Source organism: Capra hircus, chromosome 19 (assembly GCF_001704415.2).
Source record: "Capra hircus breed San Clemente chromosome 19, ASM170441v1, whole genome shotgun sequence".
In the NCBI taxonomy this organism is placed as follows: domain Eukaryota; kingdom Metazoa; phylum Chordata; class Mammalia; order Artiodactyla; family Bovidae; genus Capra; species Capra hircus.
In genome coordinates this window covers 41,332,760-41,352,545 of record NC_030826.1, presented here as the reverse complement: position 1 = coordinate 41,352,545, position 19,786 = coordinate 41,332,760, and the positions used below count along the sequence as shown (strand labels likewise).

The 19,786-nt window shown below is 51.8% G+C and overlaps 1 protein-coding gene across 1 annotated transcript; it reads left to right on the top strand.

Annotated features, from left to right (window-relative positions):
- On the top strand, positions 10,598-14,643 carry KRT36 (keratin 36). Its single transcript, XM_013972079.2, has 7 exons — positions 10,598-11,132; positions 12,022-12,104; positions 12,372-12,528; positions 13,079-13,240; positions 13,342-13,467; positions 13,635-13,855; positions 14,255-14,643. The coding sequence occupies exons 1-7, from the start codon at positions 10,674-10,676 to the stop codon at positions 14,424-14,426; spliced, it is 1,380 nt and encodes a 459-aa protein (XP_013827533.2). The 5' UTR covers positions 10,598-10,673; the 3' UTR covers positions 14,427-14,643.

The following is a 19,786-nucleotide window of genomic DNA, read 5'->3' as shown; positions in this document are numbered from 1 at the left end:
CTGGCCTGACCATTTCATCCAGACCCCAGGGAGGAGATTGAGAAGCTGGGCTCCATCCAAGGACCTCTGTGGCCAAATCAGAAATCCTGAGGAAGCTGAGAGGCAGGTCGGGGGAGGGGGCTTGAAGGGAGGGGGAGGGGTGTTAGTGTCATAGCTGACTCGAGAGCCTTCCTGAGCTGGACAGGAATAGTCACCCCAGGGCTCTGGCCTGAGATGTGGGAGAGGCTTGGGGGTGTAAGTGTGCTAAGCCCCTTCAGTTGTGTCTGAGTCTGTGTGACCCTATGGACTGTAACACGCCAGGCTCCTCTGTCCATGGGGATTCTCCAGGCAAGAATCGTGGAAAGATTTGCTGTGCCTTCCTCTAGGGGATTCCTGGCCCAAGGATCGAACCTGCGCCTATTACATCTACCTGCATTGGCAGACAGATTCTTTACCACTGAGATGTGGGAGAAGCTTGGGGGAGGGGAGGGCAATCTGCTCTTTGTATCCAGCACTCATTTCATCCCCTCAGTCATTTGCATGGGGTGACCACTCAAGGGAGGTCAGTTTTATCAGGCCTGCTTGGCCGATACTGCCCCTTCCAGGGATTAGCCAGGTGCCCACCTGTCCCATCGCTCCCCCAGGCTCACATCCTGCTTCCCAGAGCTGTGGCTGTGAGGAACAGCCCTATCCGTGGAGCCTGACTAACCTCTTTGTCAGTGATTGGCAGTGAACACAGTTAATACAAAAGATGCCAAAACAGAGAGGATGCTAATAAAGGAGAAAGTAATAATGTGTCCAGCATTTGTCTAAGGCTCCTTTTTAATCTTTGTTTTGTTTCATCTTTACAAAAACCTGAGTTGGCCCAATTGTACCCATTTTATACCTCTGCCGACTGAGGCTCAGACTGGTTAAGGGACCTACTCAGCAGGGTAGCTGGGATCCATGTTCCAACATGCTTTCTGAGACTATGGCTGACCCTTTGTTAAAGTCAAGCACTCAGGTCTGGAATCTGGGGCAGAAGCCAAACTCTCACCTAAGCCCCAGCACTTAGGGGTCAAAGATGTCTTGTGGAATGTGCCCGCGGCACGCCAGTGCCTCAGAGCTCGGAAAGGATGCACCTCCCCATGGCGGTGATGCACAAAGGTGGCTAATCGCTGCATGACTCTAGGCTGTGCAGTCACATCCCCAGCGGGAGGTGCCTCCCTCTCCCAAAGGCTCTGCCCTGGGTGGAGGGACCAGTGCACTTTTGCCCTCCCTAATACCTCGCACTCCCTAATGGGGTTGTGCATCCTGCCTGCGCCCTGCAGGGGGCAGGCTCACTCCAGAAAGCTGGCCATGCCACTTTGGCCACTGGCTGGGACACAGAGTGGAGGGTCAAGGCACTTGACCTGATCCCAGCATGAGACCCTACCCATTCTCTACCCTTAGTGAAGCAGTTGGCCAGCAGGGCATGGCTGAGGGCAGCGCTGCAACCCCAAGACCCTTGGGTGCCTGTTGTCCTTCTGTTTGGGAGGGTAGCCTTGAGGCTCCACAGAAGACCCTGAATATGAGATGAGGGTGTCCAGGGCTTCCTAGCAAGGGGAATCTCACTTGAGGGAAGTGGGGGAAGAGATGTCATGGGAGGGCTGTGGTTCACGGAGTGTGATGACGCACTGTCCCAGCTTCCCCATGTCATTGACTGGTCCCTTCTTTCCTCCTGGCCTGGGTCAGTGCATCTCGGGATGGCTGGGACCTGCTGCCTGCTGGAAGGTGTTCCTGGGGCTGTTGAGGGCTGGAGTGGAGAAGGGTATGCAGGATGCCTCACTCTGAGCAGCTTGTTTCGGCGGGGGGGGGGGGGGGCTCTCACACTGCTGAGCACACATCAGACTTTTCATCCTCCTGCAGAGCTTGGGAAGGATCAGGTGGGTGGGCACCTGTTGGTGGGGGGAGGGTTTGGGGGAGTTGGCAAATAGCTGATATTCACGCTTCTGGCCCATTTTTATGAACAACCATAATAACTCTGTGGCTTCTTTCATCTGAGGATCTCAGATGAGTTTGAAAGTAGAACCCCCAGTATAAAGCTTGGTTAATTACTGCCTGGAGCCCACAGTCTGTTTTGCAGACACGCTGTTAGCAGGAAGAGAGTGAGGCCGACTGCGCATCAGCCCCTGTAAATGCAGACGCTGGAATCCAATCAAACAGGGTGTTTGAAGAATTTGCTTTGTGGTCCAGTTAAGTGGTATCTGAATCAAGGGGACGCAGGAGACTGCAGTAGCAGCATCTCTTCCATTGGGTTTGGCTCTGTGTCTCCCACAAACCACAGATTCTTTAAGGACTTCAGGGAGAGCAGTGACAGCTCTGGAATTCTCCATAAAAGCTGGGTGGGGGGAGTTAGGGACTGAGTGGATTTGAGCGAGAGGCTCTGGACTCTTCCAGACAGGAGCGGTCAGCCAGTGCAGCCGTGCAGGAAGAGCTGGCCCATGGGCAAGATGGAAGTGGCCTGGGATGCGGAAGGCAGAGCTTGGTGTGAGAGAACTGGAGAGGTATGGCTTAAGATCTGGGTCAGGGAGACTCTCTGAGCCTCCCACAGGGCAAGAGCAGTTTGGAGCAGACTCTTAGACAATTGTTAAAACCATATTCCAGGGCAAGAGAAAGTACTTTTGTATTTTGGGGGAGATGCAAGTTCCAACATGAGACCCTGTCCAGTCTCCAGCCCTCAGGGAGGCAGTAGGGCAGCAGGGAGTCTGAGGGCAGAGTTACAGCCCTGAGACCCTCTTGGGTGCCTTCTGTCCCTCTGTTTTGGGGGGCAGCTTTAAGGGTCCACAGAAGACCCTGAGTATGAGATGAGGGTGTCTGGGGCTGTTCCAGGGTGATTCTGGGCCTGGTAACAGGATTGGGTCCTGGCCCAGTGGGGATTCAGAATCATCCACAAAGCGGCATGTTGGGAAGTTGGGTGCCCAGGAGCCTGCAGAGCCCTAAGTCTGGGGAGGAACCAAGAGTCACCTCGCCTGCTCATAGCACAGGCTCTGGGCCCTGGAGAGGGGCGGCCAGGGGGTGGGGGTGACCTCCATGGTCCCTGATCCTGTGCACTGAGTCTGGTGAGGCCTGGAGACAGCAGGGGGTGTGTACAAGTTTGGGGCACAGGCCGGGGGAGCAGGAACTGATCTTAGAGAGGGACTGAGCAGAGAGGGACTTGCCAAATCTTGCTGAGGAAGGTCTGAGTCAGCTGGCTGAAGGCAGTTGCCATCAGGTGGAATGTCACTGAGGTGGCCACGAGGGTGAAAAGACACCTTAGCTCTCCTCTTCTGAGTCCTGCTCACCAGGCTGGTGAAGGCAAAAATGGCAGCCATTGAGATTGGGGTGCAGAGGAGAGAAAGTCACGATTTTCCAGGGGAAGCTGGATATGCCTGTTTCTGAGACCAGCCAGTCATGGTGACAAGTCACAGGGGGAGGAGGGAAGGAACAGCTGTGTTTTGTTGGGTCAAAGTTCTCCACCAGTGGTGCTTCCTTATGGAGGATTACCAGAGAAAATGCAGGACACCTAGTTAAACTGGAATTGTAAATAGGCATGAATAATACTTTAGTATAAGCATGTCTTAAATGTTGCATGTATTTTGATTTGCTGAATCTAGCAACCCTACCCTCAGCAGGCTTGCTAACTGCCCTGAGTCTTCCACCATCAAAACCAAAGAGGCAAGACCTTTCTCTGATTCTTTGGACAAATTAAATTGGTGGCTCACAATGTCATAATTGAAGGTTTCCACCCCCTCTCTCATAATGCTTCCTCCAGCTTTGTGGACCTGTCCCTGCCTGTCTGTACTAGAATCTAACATCAGCTGGCAGCAGATCTGGCAGGAGCTTTTGATGTGGTTACTTGACAGAATATATAGTCACCCTGCTTTTCAGAGGAGCCGGGAATCCTGAGTACTTGGTCGCTGGAACAAATTCTTTGTTCCAAGGAAAAAGGACTTGTGTTGAGGGGGATGAGATCAGTAGGGGTGTCCCTGTTTCTGGGTGGGTTCTGGGTAGGAGTCTAAAGAGGTAAACACACGGACCGGGTCAGCCTTTTTTAGATGCCTCTTATGGTGGGAAATTTGTAGGACTTGAGTGTGTGGATGCCAAAGATGGGATAGGGAGCAGGAGAAAACCAGGAAGATGAAGCCTAGGCTACCAGGACACTGTAAGAAAGACACTGGGCTTTTCGAATGGTCTCATTGCCCCTTGCTGCCCAGTGAGCTGGCTGCCCACGTGGTCCGCTGTTCTGCTCCTGCCATTGCCGCTGGAGCATTGCTGGCCCTGGCACTTCTGACACCAGCTCAGAGGAGCAGGGCTCCTTGGGCACACTGTGACAGGCGGTGCCTTTGTCAAAGGGACAGGTCAGAGCTGGGCAGAGGAGACTCAGGCTTGATTTCGTGGGTCTCTGCCCACAGAGAACCTTAGCTTTCAAATGGAGGCTCATTTGAGGGTGGAGATCTCATCTCACCAAAGAAGGAGCCACAACTCAACCATTGATTTTGAACTTGGTGCTGTCCAAGGTGGGCTTGGGGAAAGTGGAGGCATTTTCTGTTCCCACAGAGGCATCTTCCCTCTTCCCCTTGCCCCCCAGACTAGGGTCATGGTGGTCAGGGAGCATCCTGTCAGCTCTGTAGCCCCCAAGCTGGCATTTGTGCCTGCAGTAGTGGCTCAGGGGGCTTTTAGGAGTTTCTAGAGTAGAGGTTCCCTGGTAGCTCAGCTGGTAAAGAATCTGCCTGCAATGCAGGAGACCCTAGTTCGAGTCCCTGGGTTGGGAAGATCCCCTGGAGAAGGGACAGGCTACCCACTCCAGTATTCTTAGGCTTCGCTGGTGGCTCAGATGGTAAAGAATCCACCTGCGATGAGGGAGACCTGGGTTCAATCCCTGGGTTGGTAAGATCCCAGGAGGAGGGCATGGCAACCCACTCCAGTGTTCTTGCATGGAGAATCCCTATGGACAGAGAAGCCTGGTGGACTGCATACAGTCCACGGGGTCACAAAGAGTCGGACACGACTGGGCAACTAAATACAGCACATGGAGTAGGGCTCAGAGGCCAGAGAGTCTGGCGAGAATAGGGCTCCGGCAGCTCTGGACACAGTCCCAGCCACAAGCTCTCTCTTTCTCTTTTGTTTTTTTTGGAGGCACTGTGGGGCATCCGCAGATCCCTCACCAGGGATTGAAATCCTGCCGCTGGCAGTGGAAGCACGGAGTCCTAACCATTGGACCGCCAGGGAAATCCCCCAGCCCTAACCTCTTCAGGCGGCTGTCTTTCCTTGCAGAGCTGGGCTAGGCCTCTGAATCAGTATTCTATGAAACCAGAGTGAGTGGTTTGTGCCCTGGAAATAGCGTTCATCTGAGGCTCAGACCACATGGGATATGTGAAGAGTTTTGATCTCTTAAAATCCGTGAAGTGACTTCCTGTTTATCAAGCATGTTTCAATTTAGTTATCACAATCCTGTGAATGTGGCATTATGAGCGTCATTCACCTTTTAGGAAAATGGAGGCTCAAAGGAATTAAGGAGCTGAACCATGGTCTGGCTGAGCCCAGGCCCAGGGCTGCTGCTGTCCAGCCTGACTCCCTTCTTCTGCAAAGCCAAGACTCAGTTGGCTTTGTTAGCCAGCAATGTCATTTCAGCCTGGACATGCTGGGAGGCCTGACAAACGTCCTGGGGACCCTGCACTCTGAATGGGCCCTTCTGGCTACCGTCTGGGGACATGGGTTTGTGTTGCCTTTGCCTATGAAGGGAGGCTGGGAGGAAGCCAAGCAGCTGTGCTCTCCTGGTTTTCAGGGTGGTGAAGAATGGCAGGAAGGAAAAGTTCCTACCAAACTGAAAAGGCATCTTGAGACCAAAAAACGAGGCAGGCAGCTCCATGTAATCAATGGATCGGCTTATAACAGGGTAGCTTACTCACAGCATGGGATGGGGCTGACAGCCATCTGGAAGCATCTGCAGCTACATTCCATACCACTGAGGGGCCATTGGACAATTTTATAGTTTACTTAGGGCATGGGGGGGCGGTGCTCAGAGATAGGATGGGTATGCCTAAGTCAAGATTTATGAATGGGTAATGTCTTATGGACGTTGGGAATAGGTTTTCATCATTGAGGTCACCTGGTTCAAATGATTATTAAACAGTAGCTATTAGCTACAAAGTCCTTGACCAAAGAGAAGTGATTTAGTGTCCACTATGGCCCTGGGTAGGGTCAGTGGAAGGACAGGAGGAACTGTAAGGGCCCAAGATGGCATCAGTTATGTTCACAGCCATAGAGAAGACCTGGAGACGAAGTGAGACTGAGTTCCACGCAGGCTTGCAAAGAAGAGAAAATCCAATTGTGTTATGGGCTGAACCTCTGTAACTTGTCTTTGTTCTGTGGCCAGTGACAGAGAGGGGACAGTGGCTGGTGAATGAGTCACAGACATGTCCAGGTGACTCTTGGCTGGCTCCATAGGAAACACTCCTCAACACCTACACTGTCTGAGACAGAGGGGTCTTGAGTTCATGTTGTCCAGGCTCTTCCTGTTCAGAATGGAGCTCTGGAGCCCAGAGAGTTTGAGGCAGAGCTCAATCTGGAGTCCAGGCTCCCTGGCACTTGGCCCAGTAAATTTTTAGAAGCTGATTAATAATGTTGTGATAGTTTCAGGTGAACAGCAAAGGGACTCAGCCATACATACACTTGTATCCATTCTCCCCTGAACTCCCCTCCCATCCAGGCTGCCACATAACATTGAGCAGAGTTCCCTGTGCTATACAGTAGGTCCTTGTCCGTTACCCATTTTAAATATAGCAGTGTGTACATGTCCATCCCGAACTCCCTAACTATCTTTTCCCTCCACCAGCAACCGTAAGTTCGTTCTCTAAGTCTGTGAGTCTGTCTCTGTTTTGTAAGTAAGTTCATTTGTATCATTTCTTTTTAGATTCCACATATCAGTTCAGTTCAGTTCAGTCGCTCAGTCGTGTCCTACTCTTTGCGACCCCATGAATCCCAGCACACCAGGCCTCCCTGTCCATCACCATCTCCTGGAGTTCACCCAAATCCATGTCCATTGAGTCGGTGATGCCATCCAGCCATCTCATCCTCTGTCGTCCCCTTCTCCTCCTGCCCCTAATCCCTCCCAGCATCAGGGTCTTTTCCAATGAGTCAACTCTTCGCATGAGGTGGCCAGAGTACTGGAGTTTCAGCTTCAGCATCAGTCCTTCACAGGGGCTGTTATATGTTATTTCTCCTTCTCTGACTTACTTTGCTCAGTATGAATCTCTAGCTGCATCCATGCTGCTGCAAATGGCCTTATTTCATTCTATTTAATTAGCCAGTGCATTTTTGATTCAGGTTGGAAAGGATAGTCTCAGAATAGAACCTTATTTTGAAATAACACTTGGTGCCGGGGCACCCCTGATGTACTTAACATTGTGCAGCTGGATTTTCTCCAGGGCTGGACCACCATGGGAAAGGGTGAGCCGAGGTGGCTTCAGGAGATGAACAGACCTGTGAGTCCTGGCTCCTCTCCTCTGATACAGGAAGAAGGTTTTTTCCGGTGGGGCCTCAATCCATCCTGTGATGGTCCAGACTCCTGAGGTGAAAGAGAGCAGAGGAGTTCCTCCCATGAGACCCCCTCCACACTTCCTTCTGAGAGGTGTCCTTGCTGCCTACACCATGGGGAAAGGCAGGGGACCAAGGGCTTCCAAAAGACTCTCTGGGCAGCTTGTCACCCTCTCCAGGAGAGGTCTGTGCCACCCCTCGCAGCCCTGGAGACACCTGCCTGGACTCTGGCCCACAGTGGCCCTCTGGATGGGGACACAGCCAGAAGAGCAGAAACCTGCTCATTCAGTTGTCCTGAGAAAAACCTAGAATCAGCTTCAGATATGGATTGCACAGTGGAGGGATTAAAAAAAAGCGCATGAGAACATTGACTTCAGATGTCCAGCAGACAGAGACCCCAGTCAGAGATGAGCTATGTCGGGGCAGGGGAGCAGCTGCCTTCTGGACAAGCATACTGTGTCACAAATGAGGTGAGCTGAGTCATGTGTGCATCAAGGACCTGCCTGAACGGGCCCTACGGTGACAGCCAGACTCTGCACTCGTCATCTCAGAAGACAAAGGAGGGGCTGCCAGGAGGTCTGGTCACAGCCTCAGTCCCTGTCCTAATAGTCCAGTGGGTGTCAACTGGGAGCAGTTTTTCCATCAGGAGACATTGGGCAGTGTTGGGAGAGTTTCATATTGTCACGACTGGAGGAGGAGTTGCTACTGGCATCTGCCCAGGGATGCCAGTAATACTGTATGGTGCACAGGAGGCCCCCACACTAGGAATTATGTAGCCTGCGACGTCCACAGTGCTGAGCTTGAGAAACCCTGAGACAGCCCCATCCCGGGCCCTGCAGGGAAGGTGGGCAGCCCGAAGGCACCACTGCTGGGAAGTCGAGCTCTGGAGGCCTGCTGCCCCTGCTGTCTCTCCCAGGAGGGGCTGCACAGCAAGTGTACCCCCGGGAGCCCATCAGGTGGCTCTTGGGCATCCCATCTGGGTATCCACTGGACCAGGCAAGAATGTGCACCACAGCCAACCCTCCTGGGTAATTTCACAGAGAAGCTTATAAAGTGTTTTAAGAGGTTGGTAAATTACAACTTCAGACGCATATAAATGCTTCTATAAACGCCAGCCTTGCCGTGTGTGTCTGCATGGACAAAAAGTGAGCAGGTTGCTCAAGCCTTGGGAAAACCCATGTTGAGGGTGGAAGACTGAGTCTACCTTTGTTCCTTAATCCTCAGGCTCTCCTCTTGGGTTGCCTAACTCTCTGTAGTGTCTCATCTAATCCTCTTATTCCTTCTCTGTCCAAAGGGTCTGCATGGACCATTTCTGTACCCCGTTTAGGCACCAGTAAGGCTTAAAACTCAACATTCAGAAAACTAAGATCATGGCATCCGGTCCCATCACTACATGGCAAATAGATGGGAAAACAATGGAACCAGTAAGAGACTTTATTTTTTGGGGCTCCAAAATCACTGCAGATGGTGACTGCAGCCATGAAATTAAGAGACGCTTGCTCCTTGGAAGAAAAGCTATGAACAATCTAGATAGCATATTAAAAAGCAGAGACATTACTTTGCCAACAAAGGCCCATCTAGTCAAAGCTATGGTTTTTCCAGTAGTCATGTATGGATGTGAGAGTTGGACTATAAAGAAAGCTGAGTGCCAAAGAATTGATGCTTTTGAACTGTGGTGTTGGAGAAGACTCTCAATAGTCCCTTGGACTTCAAGGAGATCAAACCAGTCAATCCTAAAGGAAATCAGTCCCAAATATTCCTTGGAAGGACTGATGCTGAAGCTGAAACTCCAATACTTTGGCCACCTGATGCAGAGAAGTAACTCATTGGAAAAGACCCTGATGCTGGGAAAGATTCAAGGTGGGAGGAGAAGGGGATGACAGAAGATGCGATGGTTGGATGGCATAACTGACTTGATGGACATGAGTTTGAGCAAGATCCAGAAGTTGGTGAAGGACAGGGAAGCCTGGCATGCTGCAGCCCGTGGGGTTGCAAAGAGCTGGACACGACTGAGTGACTGAACTGAACTGAGGGCAGGGGTGGGGATGGGGCTGGGGCAAGGGGACTGCCCAGGGTCCTGATTATTCTACCCTCTTAGGTTCAGGGAACTAGGGGCCACAAAAGAAACTGCCCTTCAAAGCAGTTCCACCTGAGGGCTCACAGCCACAACCCTTTGCCAGTCACAGCCACAAACCATCACCAAAGACTGTCTTCTTAGCCCAACCAACATTTCTACAGCACCGGAGGTGTTTCAAACCACGTTTACTTCTGCCCTGGTTTCGATCCTGCTTGGATCTGCAAGAAGCAGGCCTGTGAGGACACTGAGGATGCCCAGGATGGAGTGATGTGCTCAGCGTCACAGGACAGATCAACAGCAGAGCCGGAGTTTGAACCTAGGTCTTCCGTCCCCGAATTCTGGGTGCCTGCACTTGACCTTGGTTATGTTGGAGAAGCAATGGGACGAGAGTGTGGCATTTGGGGTCCCAGAGCCCTGGTTTCAGATTCTTTGTACTCACTACCTGTTCATCTCAAGCAAGCTTTCCCTTTCTTTCCTTTTTCCTTCCTTCCTTTCTTTCAACCATTCGGAGCCTCAGTTTCCACACTGGTAAAACGGAGATGATGCTGGCCATCTCCCAGGACTGTTGTGAGGTGTCCATGAAATAACTATAAGCCTGGCACCTGATAGGTGTTCTGTGAATTTTACTTCCTTTTGCTACCTTCTTAGCATCCCTGAGGTGAGCAGCTATGGTGGGTAGGGGTAGTGGTCAGAGGTGACAGGTGAGCAGCCTGGGCACCTGGAAGAAGGCTCGCAGAGAGGGCAGGTACCAGATGTCATTCGTGAGGCCACTCCCAATTTATGGGTGCTGGTGCAAGGACTTTGAAGAGGCAATAAAATTAATATTCTACCAGGAAATGACAACAGCTGACAGCCCTGACTTAGCAAATGAAATTCTACATTCTTTTTAATTTTTACAAGGTAAGGGATTTTGGATGCGTAGCAAAAGTCACATTCTAATGAGATTTTCCTGGAATAGGAAAGGGCTTTCCCAAGTGTAAGATGGCAACACCCCACAGGCAGTGTATATAAGTGCCTCAGAGAGGCCATGAGAGCCAGAACCTGAGCTCCTTGCTAAGCTGCAACCTTCTCTGCTAGCATCATGGCCTCCCAGCTCTGCTCCCCGATCTTCTCCTCTGGGTCCCTCAGGGGCCACTGCGGCGCGACCAGCGGCATCTCTCGGGTGTCCTGTGTCCGCTCCGTGGGCTCCTGCAGGGGGCCCAGCCTTGCTGGTGTTTCGGGGTCAGCCTCCTCCATCAGGCTGGGCCTCTCCAGCCTTGGGAGCTGCTTGCCTGGTTCCTTCCTGTCCTCTGGGCTCCATTCCTCTGGCTTTGCCGGGGCCGGGGGCTGGCTCTGCGAGGGCTCCTTCAATGGCAACGAGAAGGAGACCATGCAGTTCCTGAACGATCGCCTGGCCAGCTACCTGGAGAAGGTGCGGCAGCTGGAGAGGGAGAACACGGAGCTGGAGAGCCGCATCCGGGAATGGTACGAGTCTCAGGTCCCGTACATCTGCCCTGACTACCAGAGCTACTTCAAGACCATTGAGGAGCTCCAGCAGAAGGTACCTGGGGCCTGGCCCCACTCCAGCCCAAACCCTGGGAGTGGTCTGTTTCATCCCACTGCAGATGAGGCTGTAGCTCTCGGAGGATTCTCTCTCCTATTAAGGCCAGCTTTTCTCTCTAGGGGTTTGGTTTCTTGGGGGACCCAGACCTCTCTCTGCTTGTAAACTCCCCTCCTTTCCAGCCAGTCTCAGCTATAGGAAGAGCAGTCACACACACCATGCCCTTACTGGACACAAGCTCTGCGCCTAATGCCTTCCCTTCCTTGTTCGTGTATTCCTCATCTTGGAGAGGTGGACATTACTGGTTCCATCTAACAGATGTGGAAGTTGAATTTTAGGGAGGTTCGGCCACTTTCTCAAGATACCATAGTCTGTCGGTGTTGGAGGTGGAATCTGAATCCAGGTTGGCCTGGTTCTCTCTGCTCACCTTGGTGTGACCCACTGTGCCTTTGGGGCTGCAGGTGTCAGGGCTGATGACCATTGTGATGCCCCTCCTGGGACTGTTGTTGCTGGTCATTCATTAAGTCATGTCCAACTCTTTGCAACCCCATGGACTATAGCACACCAGGATTCCCTGGCCCTCACTGTCTCCTGGAGTTTGCTCAAACTCATGTCCATTGAATTGGTGATGCCATCCAATCATATCCAACCATCTCATCCTCTGTCGTCCCCTTCTCCTCCAAGACAGGAGGAGAATCTTTCCCAGCATCAGGGTCTTTTCTAGAGACTTTCTGGGACTGATGCTCCCTCTATACCTAGGCGAAGAGCTCAGGGCTGGAAATGCCAAAGGTATTTAGAAGTATGGCCTATGAAAGCTGGGCTGTCCCCTACCACCTGCTCCTACTCTGCTGGGCCTTCTCCAGCTCACAAGACGGCCCTGGTTCCCCAGATCCTGCTAACCAAGGCCGACAACGCCAGGCTGGTCCTGCAAATTGACAACGCCAAGCTGGCTGCTGACGACTTCCGGACCAAGTGAGTGGCCTGATCTGGGAAGGCAGTTCTGTGCTGCGCCCTTGCCTCTGTCCTCCGCCTCTGGGAGCTGGTAACGTGAGAGTGAGGCCAGATGCAGCTGTAAGTGGGAAGTGTGGCATCAGTTCTAGATCCTTTCTGGGTCAAGGGAGAGAACCACAGTGATGCTGACCCCAAATCAGCCACTGTAGCTGGAGCAGTCCACAGGCCGCGGGCCCTGCCTGGGAGTGGCTGCCCTGCCGCAGACTCAGCAGGGCTCTGTGTGTGCAGGTACGAGACAGAGCTGGGCGTGCGGCAGCTGGTGGAGGCCGACACCAATGGCCTGCGCCGGATCCTGGACGAGCTGACCCTGTGCAAGGCCGACCTGGAGATGCAGGTGGAGTCTCTGAAGGAGGAGCTGATCTGTCTCAAGAAGAACCATGAGGAGGTGAGGCTGGTCCCACATACCCTCCTGATGGTTCAAACCCAGAAGGGAGCCACTGCTGACCCTTGGGTGTAACAACGGTGACAACCACTTCCATAGTAACCCCAGATGACATTTACTGATGGCCCACCGTGTGCCAAGAACTCTACAAAGCACTTTGTATTTCATTCTTGTTTCATGTCATCCTCACGATAATTCCAGGAGGTAAATACTATTACAAGCTCCATTTTATAGATGAGGAAACTGAGGCACAGAAAGGTTAAGTCACTTGTCTAAGGTCACATGGATCCCACACTCCTGGGCATGATACTAAATCTCCATTTGGAGGGTAGTGCCTGATAATGATTCTACTTAGCTGGTATTTGCATCATCTTCCAAATTTTCCAAGGAGGCAGGTCAGGGTGCATGAGGAGGCTGAAGCCCAGAGAAGTTAAGCATCCTGTTTAATGTCACACAGCTGACAACTGAAGGAGGAGGGTTTTTACCCAGGTCAGTCAAACTCACATCCAACATCCTTGTGACAACCTTATGCCATCTTGCCTGCTCTCTGCAGGAAGTCAATACACTCCGATGCCAGCTTGGGGACCGGCTGAACGTGGAGGTGGATGCTGCTCCCCCGGTGGACCTCAACAAGATCCTGGACGAGATGAGATGCCAGTATGAGACCCTAGTGGAGAATAACCGCAGAGACGTGGAGGCCTGGTTCAACACCCAGGTGGGGCAGGGCCAGCCCTGGACAAGCTTGTGGGGTGGGGTCACGCTTGACAGTGGTTTAACTTGCTCTGACCATGCTCTGGGTCCTCTCACGCTTTTCAGACCGAGGAGTTGAACCAGCAGGTGGTGTCCAGTTCAGAGCAGCTGCAGTGCTACCAGACAGAGATCATTGAGCTGAGACGCAACGTCAACGCCCTGGAGATCGAGCTGCAGGCTCAGCACAGCATGGTGAGTGGCCCCAGCCTGAGAGGCTGGCCCTGCTCGTGGCAGGTGGCCCGATCCACCAGCCTCGGTTATCACGGGTGGTGATCAATAGTGGTATGGAGACACCCAGGGCTGTGGGTCTCTGGGGGCGATTCCCTCCCATTGGCAGTGCGTCCTCTTTCCCTTTGCAGCGCAATTCCCTAGAATGCACCCTGGCAGAGACGGAGGCCCGCTACAGCTCCCAGCTGGCCCAGATGCAGGGCCTGATCGGCAATGTGGAGACTCAGCTGGCCGAGATCCGCTGCGACCTGGAGCGGCAGAACCAGGAGTACCAGGTGCTGCTGGATGTCAAGGCCCGGCTGGAGTCAGAGATCGCTACCTACCGCCGCCTGCTCGAGGGAGAAGACTGCAAGTGAGTGGCCGTGGGTCCTGGGAGTTCAGGCTTGGGGAAAAGGCTCACCTGGACCCAACACTGGGTACCACGGTGAGGGTATCAGTCCTGAAGTGGTTATTGTTCAGATGAAGGGGGGGCTTGATCACAGCCTCTGGAGAGACATTCCTTCTAGCCCTGGGCTTTAAGCATTTGCAGGTGGACAAGCTGGCCCCACTCACCGTACTTCTCCACCTATTGGTTTTGGCTGGGAGTTTCTGATCTTTGTCTATGCAGCCCTCAAGGGATTTCAGAGAGGCACCATCTGAGCCATTTGTCGTGGTCTCCCACCCATCTCACTTGACCCTCGAGTATGTTTGACATGCCAGTCAGTTCAACGGCCAATGGCAAACATGTCCTGACATGATCTCATTTCCTCAGGCTGCCTGCCCATCCGTGTGCCACAGAATGCAAGCCTGCTGTTAGAGTTTCTTACGTCTCAAGCGGTTCCTGTGCCCCGGCCCCCCAGCTCAGCACCCAGATCCGCACCATCACGGAGGAGATCAGAGATGGGAAAATCATTTCTTCCAGGGAGCACGTGCAGCCGCTGTAACTGGGCAGGCCCTGGCCCACAGGAAGGAGGACACCCCTGTGGGTCCCGGCTCTAAATGACCCCCACCTCTCCTTCCCTAGAGGGACTCCCCGCTCAGCAGATTTTTCTACCAAAAAACTTCTTGGATCGTGTTTCTGGCTTTGACTGCTTTTATGCCGTGTAAAACTGATCTTCCCTGGAAATTTACCCAATAAAGTGTGTTCTCTTGGCATAGAAATCTCGCCTCTGTCTATTCTCTGTGGTTAGTTAGAGGGGTGTTTGATCGAGGCTTGTTGCAAAAGTGTGGATTTTGGTTTTGGGTCTGTCTCTTCTGGCTCTGAGTGGTAGGAAGTGACAGGGTGATTCAAAATATTTCATAACAGGGATACCTGGGGGCTTGGTCCCTGAGAACAGACACTGACCCAGTCTGGATGGCTGTAACCTACAGGCTTGGGCCTGCCCATGGGGACCACCTGGAGGTGACTCCAAAGAGGCCAAGGCACCCAACTCTCCTCACTATCCCTGCCCTGTCTGGTGGTTCTCTCTTCCCTTCAGTTTATCCTCCCTTGTCCAGCACCTGCTGTCACCCTGCTGGCTACCTCTAGGCCTGACACGGGATAGTCTAGGAGAGCGGGTGCCACCCAGAGAGTCAAGCTTCAACCAGACACCCTGGGTCAGCCAGTGACAGAGGGGAGTCAGGTGAGCTGGGAGATGCAGGTGAGAGGGCTGGGAGAATCCAAACCCCTAACACTGGACACAGGGCTGAAGTGAAGTAGGGAAGGGGAGGGCATGGTAAGACGCAGAGCAGCGGGGAGGACAGCCAGACTTCACTGTGGAGCAGAGGTCAAAGTGCCCCGGATTCCACTGACTGAACCGCGCTCGTATGGGCATCAGGTCTAATAGTGCCAGACTCTGGATGCTCCTGTGATCAGAAAAGTACAACCTGGAGCAGTCTGAGGGCCCCATGCCTCCTTTGTCCCTGTGACTCCTTCTTCCTTTGAGAACATAAGCCCAGAGAAGGCGGTGACTTGCCCCAGGTCACACAGCAGTGAGTGGCAGGGACCAGGCCATCGCTTAGCTATTCTGGGTCTAATCAGGTGCTCCTCCCAGCCCACCGGTCTCTGTCTCTGTCTCCTCCCTTCCTCACCCCCCACCTGACCCCCTTCCCTCTCTTCTCTGCCTCTGGGCTCTTACCTGAGCCCAAGATCCATGGGGAAAAACTGGTCCTGCTCCCTGTCACCAGGTGGGCATAGTCTCTGTCGTGTCCGACTCTTTGTGACCCCATGGACTGTAGCCCACCAGTCTCCCCTGTCCATGGGGATTCTCCAGGCAAGAATACTGGAGTGGGTTGCCATGTCCTCCTCCAGGGGATCTTCCCCACCCAGGATCAAGCCCAGGTCTCCCTCGCAGGCAGATTCTTCACCATCCGAAGCCCATGTCGCCAGGTATTAGTTGCTAAACATCCATCTTTGACTTGCTGGACAAGCCACAGGTGCTTCAGATATCTCCTGGACTTTGGGTGAAGACATTCTCAGGCGAACTGGAGCAGCTGGCACTGAGCCTGGCTGTGAGCCCTAGCCATGTCACGTGACCTCTCTGGTCCCGCATCTTTGTAAAGGAGCTGTGGGAGACCCCAATGTGTGCACAGCGCCTGGGAAGTGGTAGCTCCAAGTGCTGGTGTTGAATGAAGAGTCCCCAGGCTGAATGGGGGCTGGGAAACCCTACGGTGTGGGCTCAGGCTCTTTGCTTGATTACACGATGGGACACCGGTGGGGCCAACACTGCCGGCCAGTAGCACCCTCAGAGCTGGACAGTGAACCCAGTGGGCTCAGCTTCAGACCCTTGCTCTGCCCAGGGCTCAGGTGATGAGAGGTGGGTAGCCGGGCATGCTCAGAGAGTGCACCACACCCTTGTGCGCTGCTCCATAGAAATAGTCAGGGGTCGGGAGTGGGCTGAACCTCCGTTCCTGCCACGGCTCCAGCTGCCTGGCTCCTGCGTGGAAGCGGTAGACAAGAGTGTGCAGGCTTGTGACCTGATGAATAATCATGTTGTCAACTCCTCGAACCACACAGTGTGTGCCCTGTGCATGCAAACTCTACAGTTTGTAGAGTATTTTCACAGCCTCATCACATGCATTCAGATGGCCTGCGTGTCAGGGGTGCTTTACTTATGTAGCTTTGTCTAACACTTTATCAAATTGTTCAGAGCATCTGTGTTGGTTAAGGAACCCCTGCTCTCAACCTCAAATGCACACCCGTTACTGAGTCCAGTGTACCTCTCCAGCCGTTCACACTAAAGTTCAATGCTGTTTGGAGTGGGTATTCGCATAGCAAGTGGCAGGCTCAGGATCCCTTCTCAAGTGTTTTCCATCAACAGAGAGATGATAGAAAGTCTTACATTTGATCAAATTTCCCCAGAGTGAACATAAAATTCATTTTAAGGCATCTGATCTTGTTTGCACTTTCTAGCTATGACATCTGGCTGGCTTTCTCATTCACATGTACTCAGATCAATTAACCCATTGACAGATAAGTGCTGAGCACCCTGTGCATGGAAGATGCTACTACAGGAGTTTATGTCAGGTAAGCTGGGGTGGGGGAAGCAGCTGGACCAAACAGTGGTTAATGGGCACAGCTTGATAGTTACTGATGTTCCTGATGTGAAGATACCACCCATCCACTGCCACACAGCTTCAGAGATGGAAGGTGTGGGTGAGGGACTGGTTTTCAAGTTCTTTGGAGCAGGGAGATCATTAAGAGCTGGGGAATCCAGGGAAGGCTTTAGAAGAGATTCAGAATTGATAAGGAACCTTGAAGGATGGGCAGCAGTAGCAGGAAGGAGGAAAAAGGGCATTTGAGGACATGGCCAAGCGTCTTCATGGTATATGCTGGGGACAGCACAGACTCCAACTGAGCAGGGTGCAAAAGTCCTGTGGAGAAAGTTACTAGGATACTTGCTAAAGAATCATTAGCTCTTGCTAATGAGGTTCTAAGTAATTATTTTGTTGCATTAAAAAGAATGCTAAGAAAAATGGAAATAGATCAGAACAATTTCATAGCTTTAAAAATATTGCTGCTCAAGAGATACATGCACCCCAATGTTCGTTGCCACACTATTTCCACAGCGAGGACATGGAAGCAACCTAAATGTACATTGACGGGGAAATGAATAAAGAAGGTGCAGTACATATACACGATGGAATACTACTCAGCCATAAAGAGGAATGAAACTGGGCCATTTGCAGAGGTAGATGGACCTAGAGACAGTCATACAGAATAAAGTAAGTGAGAAAAAGAAATATAAATATTGTATATTCATGCATGCATGCGAAGTCTAGAAAAACGGTACAGATGAACTTATCTGCAAAGCAGGAAACAAGTCATGGACGTAGAGGACAAGCATATGGATGTCAAAGAGGGAAGGGGAGATAGGATCGATTGGGAGATTGGGATTGGCATACATACACCACTATGTGTATAATAGATGAATGAGAACTGATGGAGAAGGAAATAGCAACCCCCTCCAGTGCTCTTGCCTGGAGATTCCAATAGACAGAGGAGCCTGGCAGGCTGCAGTCCATGGGGTTGCAAAAGTTGGATACGACTTAGGGTCTAAACCACCAAATGGGAAAGAAATCCAAGGAAAAGGGGATATATGTGTATGTGTGGCTGATTCATTTTGCTGTATGGCAGAAATTAACACAACATAGTAAAGCAAGTATACTCCAATCCAATCAAAACAAAACAAAAATATTGCAGCTCAAGGCATCAAATAACAAGATGGAAGAGAAGGGGGTTGCTGGGTGAACAGTGTAAAAACACTTTTCCTTATACAAATATTACCGATATGTTTTATAAAATTATCTAAACACACCGATCAAGAATTCTTAGCCACACCTTTGGCACCGGGTTGGCTTATGGGCTTGCCTCCCTCTGGCTTTTGGCTGAGAGAACACTTTGCTCTTTGCTGAAGGGCTGGTCATTCTGGGCAGGTGCTGCACCTCCACAGGAATGCTTGATCTCTAGCCATCCTGAGCCTCAGTTTCCCCATCTGTCAGAGTAGGGATAGTTAGGCTGACTCTGGAAGTATCTTTCACTCCCTGTTCTCTACTCACTTTTTCTCTTCTTCCTTCTTCTTTCTTTCCCTTTCTGTGTTCCCTTCCTCTCAAAAAAATAAAATTCTTTGTTTGCTTCCTTATTTAGCACAATTCACCAAATGGAAAGCACCCATCCATCCATTTGCTATGAAACATCTGGAAGCCCAGTGCTTGACACTATGGAGGTTTCATGAGAAGTACGAGGTCAGCCTTGGCCTCCAAGTGCTTATGGTCTCCCTAGGCAGAGAGGTTGGAACATGAAACAATTAGAAGATATCAATGAAAGTGGAAACAGTGACAGATTTTATTTTCTTGGGCTCCAAAATCACTTCAGACAGTGAATGAAGCCATAAAATTAAAAGACGCTTGGTCCTTGGAAGAAAAGCGACAAACTTAGACAGTGTATTAAAAAGCAGAGACATCACTTTGCTGAGAAAGGTCTGTATAGTTAAGGCTGTGGTTTTCCAGTAGTCATGTACCGATGTGAGAATCAGACCATAAAGAAGGCTGAGAGCCGAAAGTGGTACTGGAGAGGACTCTTGAGAATCTCTTGGACAGCAAGGAGATCAAACCAGTCAATCCTAAAGGATATCAACCCTGGATATTCATTGGAAGGACTGATTCTGATTCTGAAACTGAAGCTCCAATACTTTGGCCACTTGATGCGAGGAGCTGACTCATTGGAAAAGACCCTGATGCTGAGAAAGAGTGAGGGCAAGAGGAAAAGGGGGCAACAGAGGGTGAGATGGCTGGATGTCATCAGTGACTCAATGGACATGAGTTTGAGCAAGCTCTGGGAGATAGTGAAGGCTAGGGAAGGCTGGCGTGCTGTAGTCCATGGGGTCACAAAGAGTCGGACATGACTTAGCAACTGAACAGCAACAAGTGAATGGAGGGCTAGTAGGTCAACCACTGGCCACTGCCTTGGGTGATCAGAGCCGGGAGGCACTGTGGGGCTGGGGTAAGGGGTGGGCTCTACGGGGAAGGTCAGGCTGGGGCTGGGTCCCCAGTGGCAATGGAATGGGCCTCGGTCTGGAGCCAGAAGGCTTGGGCTTCAGTCTCCCTGGGAAGAAGACTGTATTAATGTTGGCAAGCAACCCCTGCCCTGGAAGTCAGTGTCTTCCTGTGTTGCAGGGTGTGTGGGGGGCTTAAATGAAAGATGCACCTGGAATGCCTGTATGAATGCTAGTTCTCAGTTGCTCACCAGCTGTGGGACCTCAGGTTGGCTCCTGGAACATTCCAAGCCTCAGTTTACTCAACTGCTAAAGGGGGATATTGGTGATGC

What these genes read in the sequence shown, in the direction of transcription:
- KRT36 (XM_013972079.2), top strand. Translation starts at nt 10,674, where the DNA reads ATGGCCTCCCAGCTCTGCTCCCCGATCTTCTCCTCTGGGTCCCTCAGG. An exon ending in TTGAGGAGCTCCAGCAGAAG is followed by an intron (nt 11,133 to 12,021) that starts GTACCTGGGGCC and finishes CTGGTTCCCCAG; the next exon opens with ATCCTGCTAACCAAGGCCGA. An exon ending in CTCGAGGGAGAAGACTGCAA is followed by an intron (nt 13,856 to 14,254) that starts GTGAGTGGCCGT and finishes TCATTTCCTCAG; the next exon opens with GCTGCCTGCCCATCCGTGTG.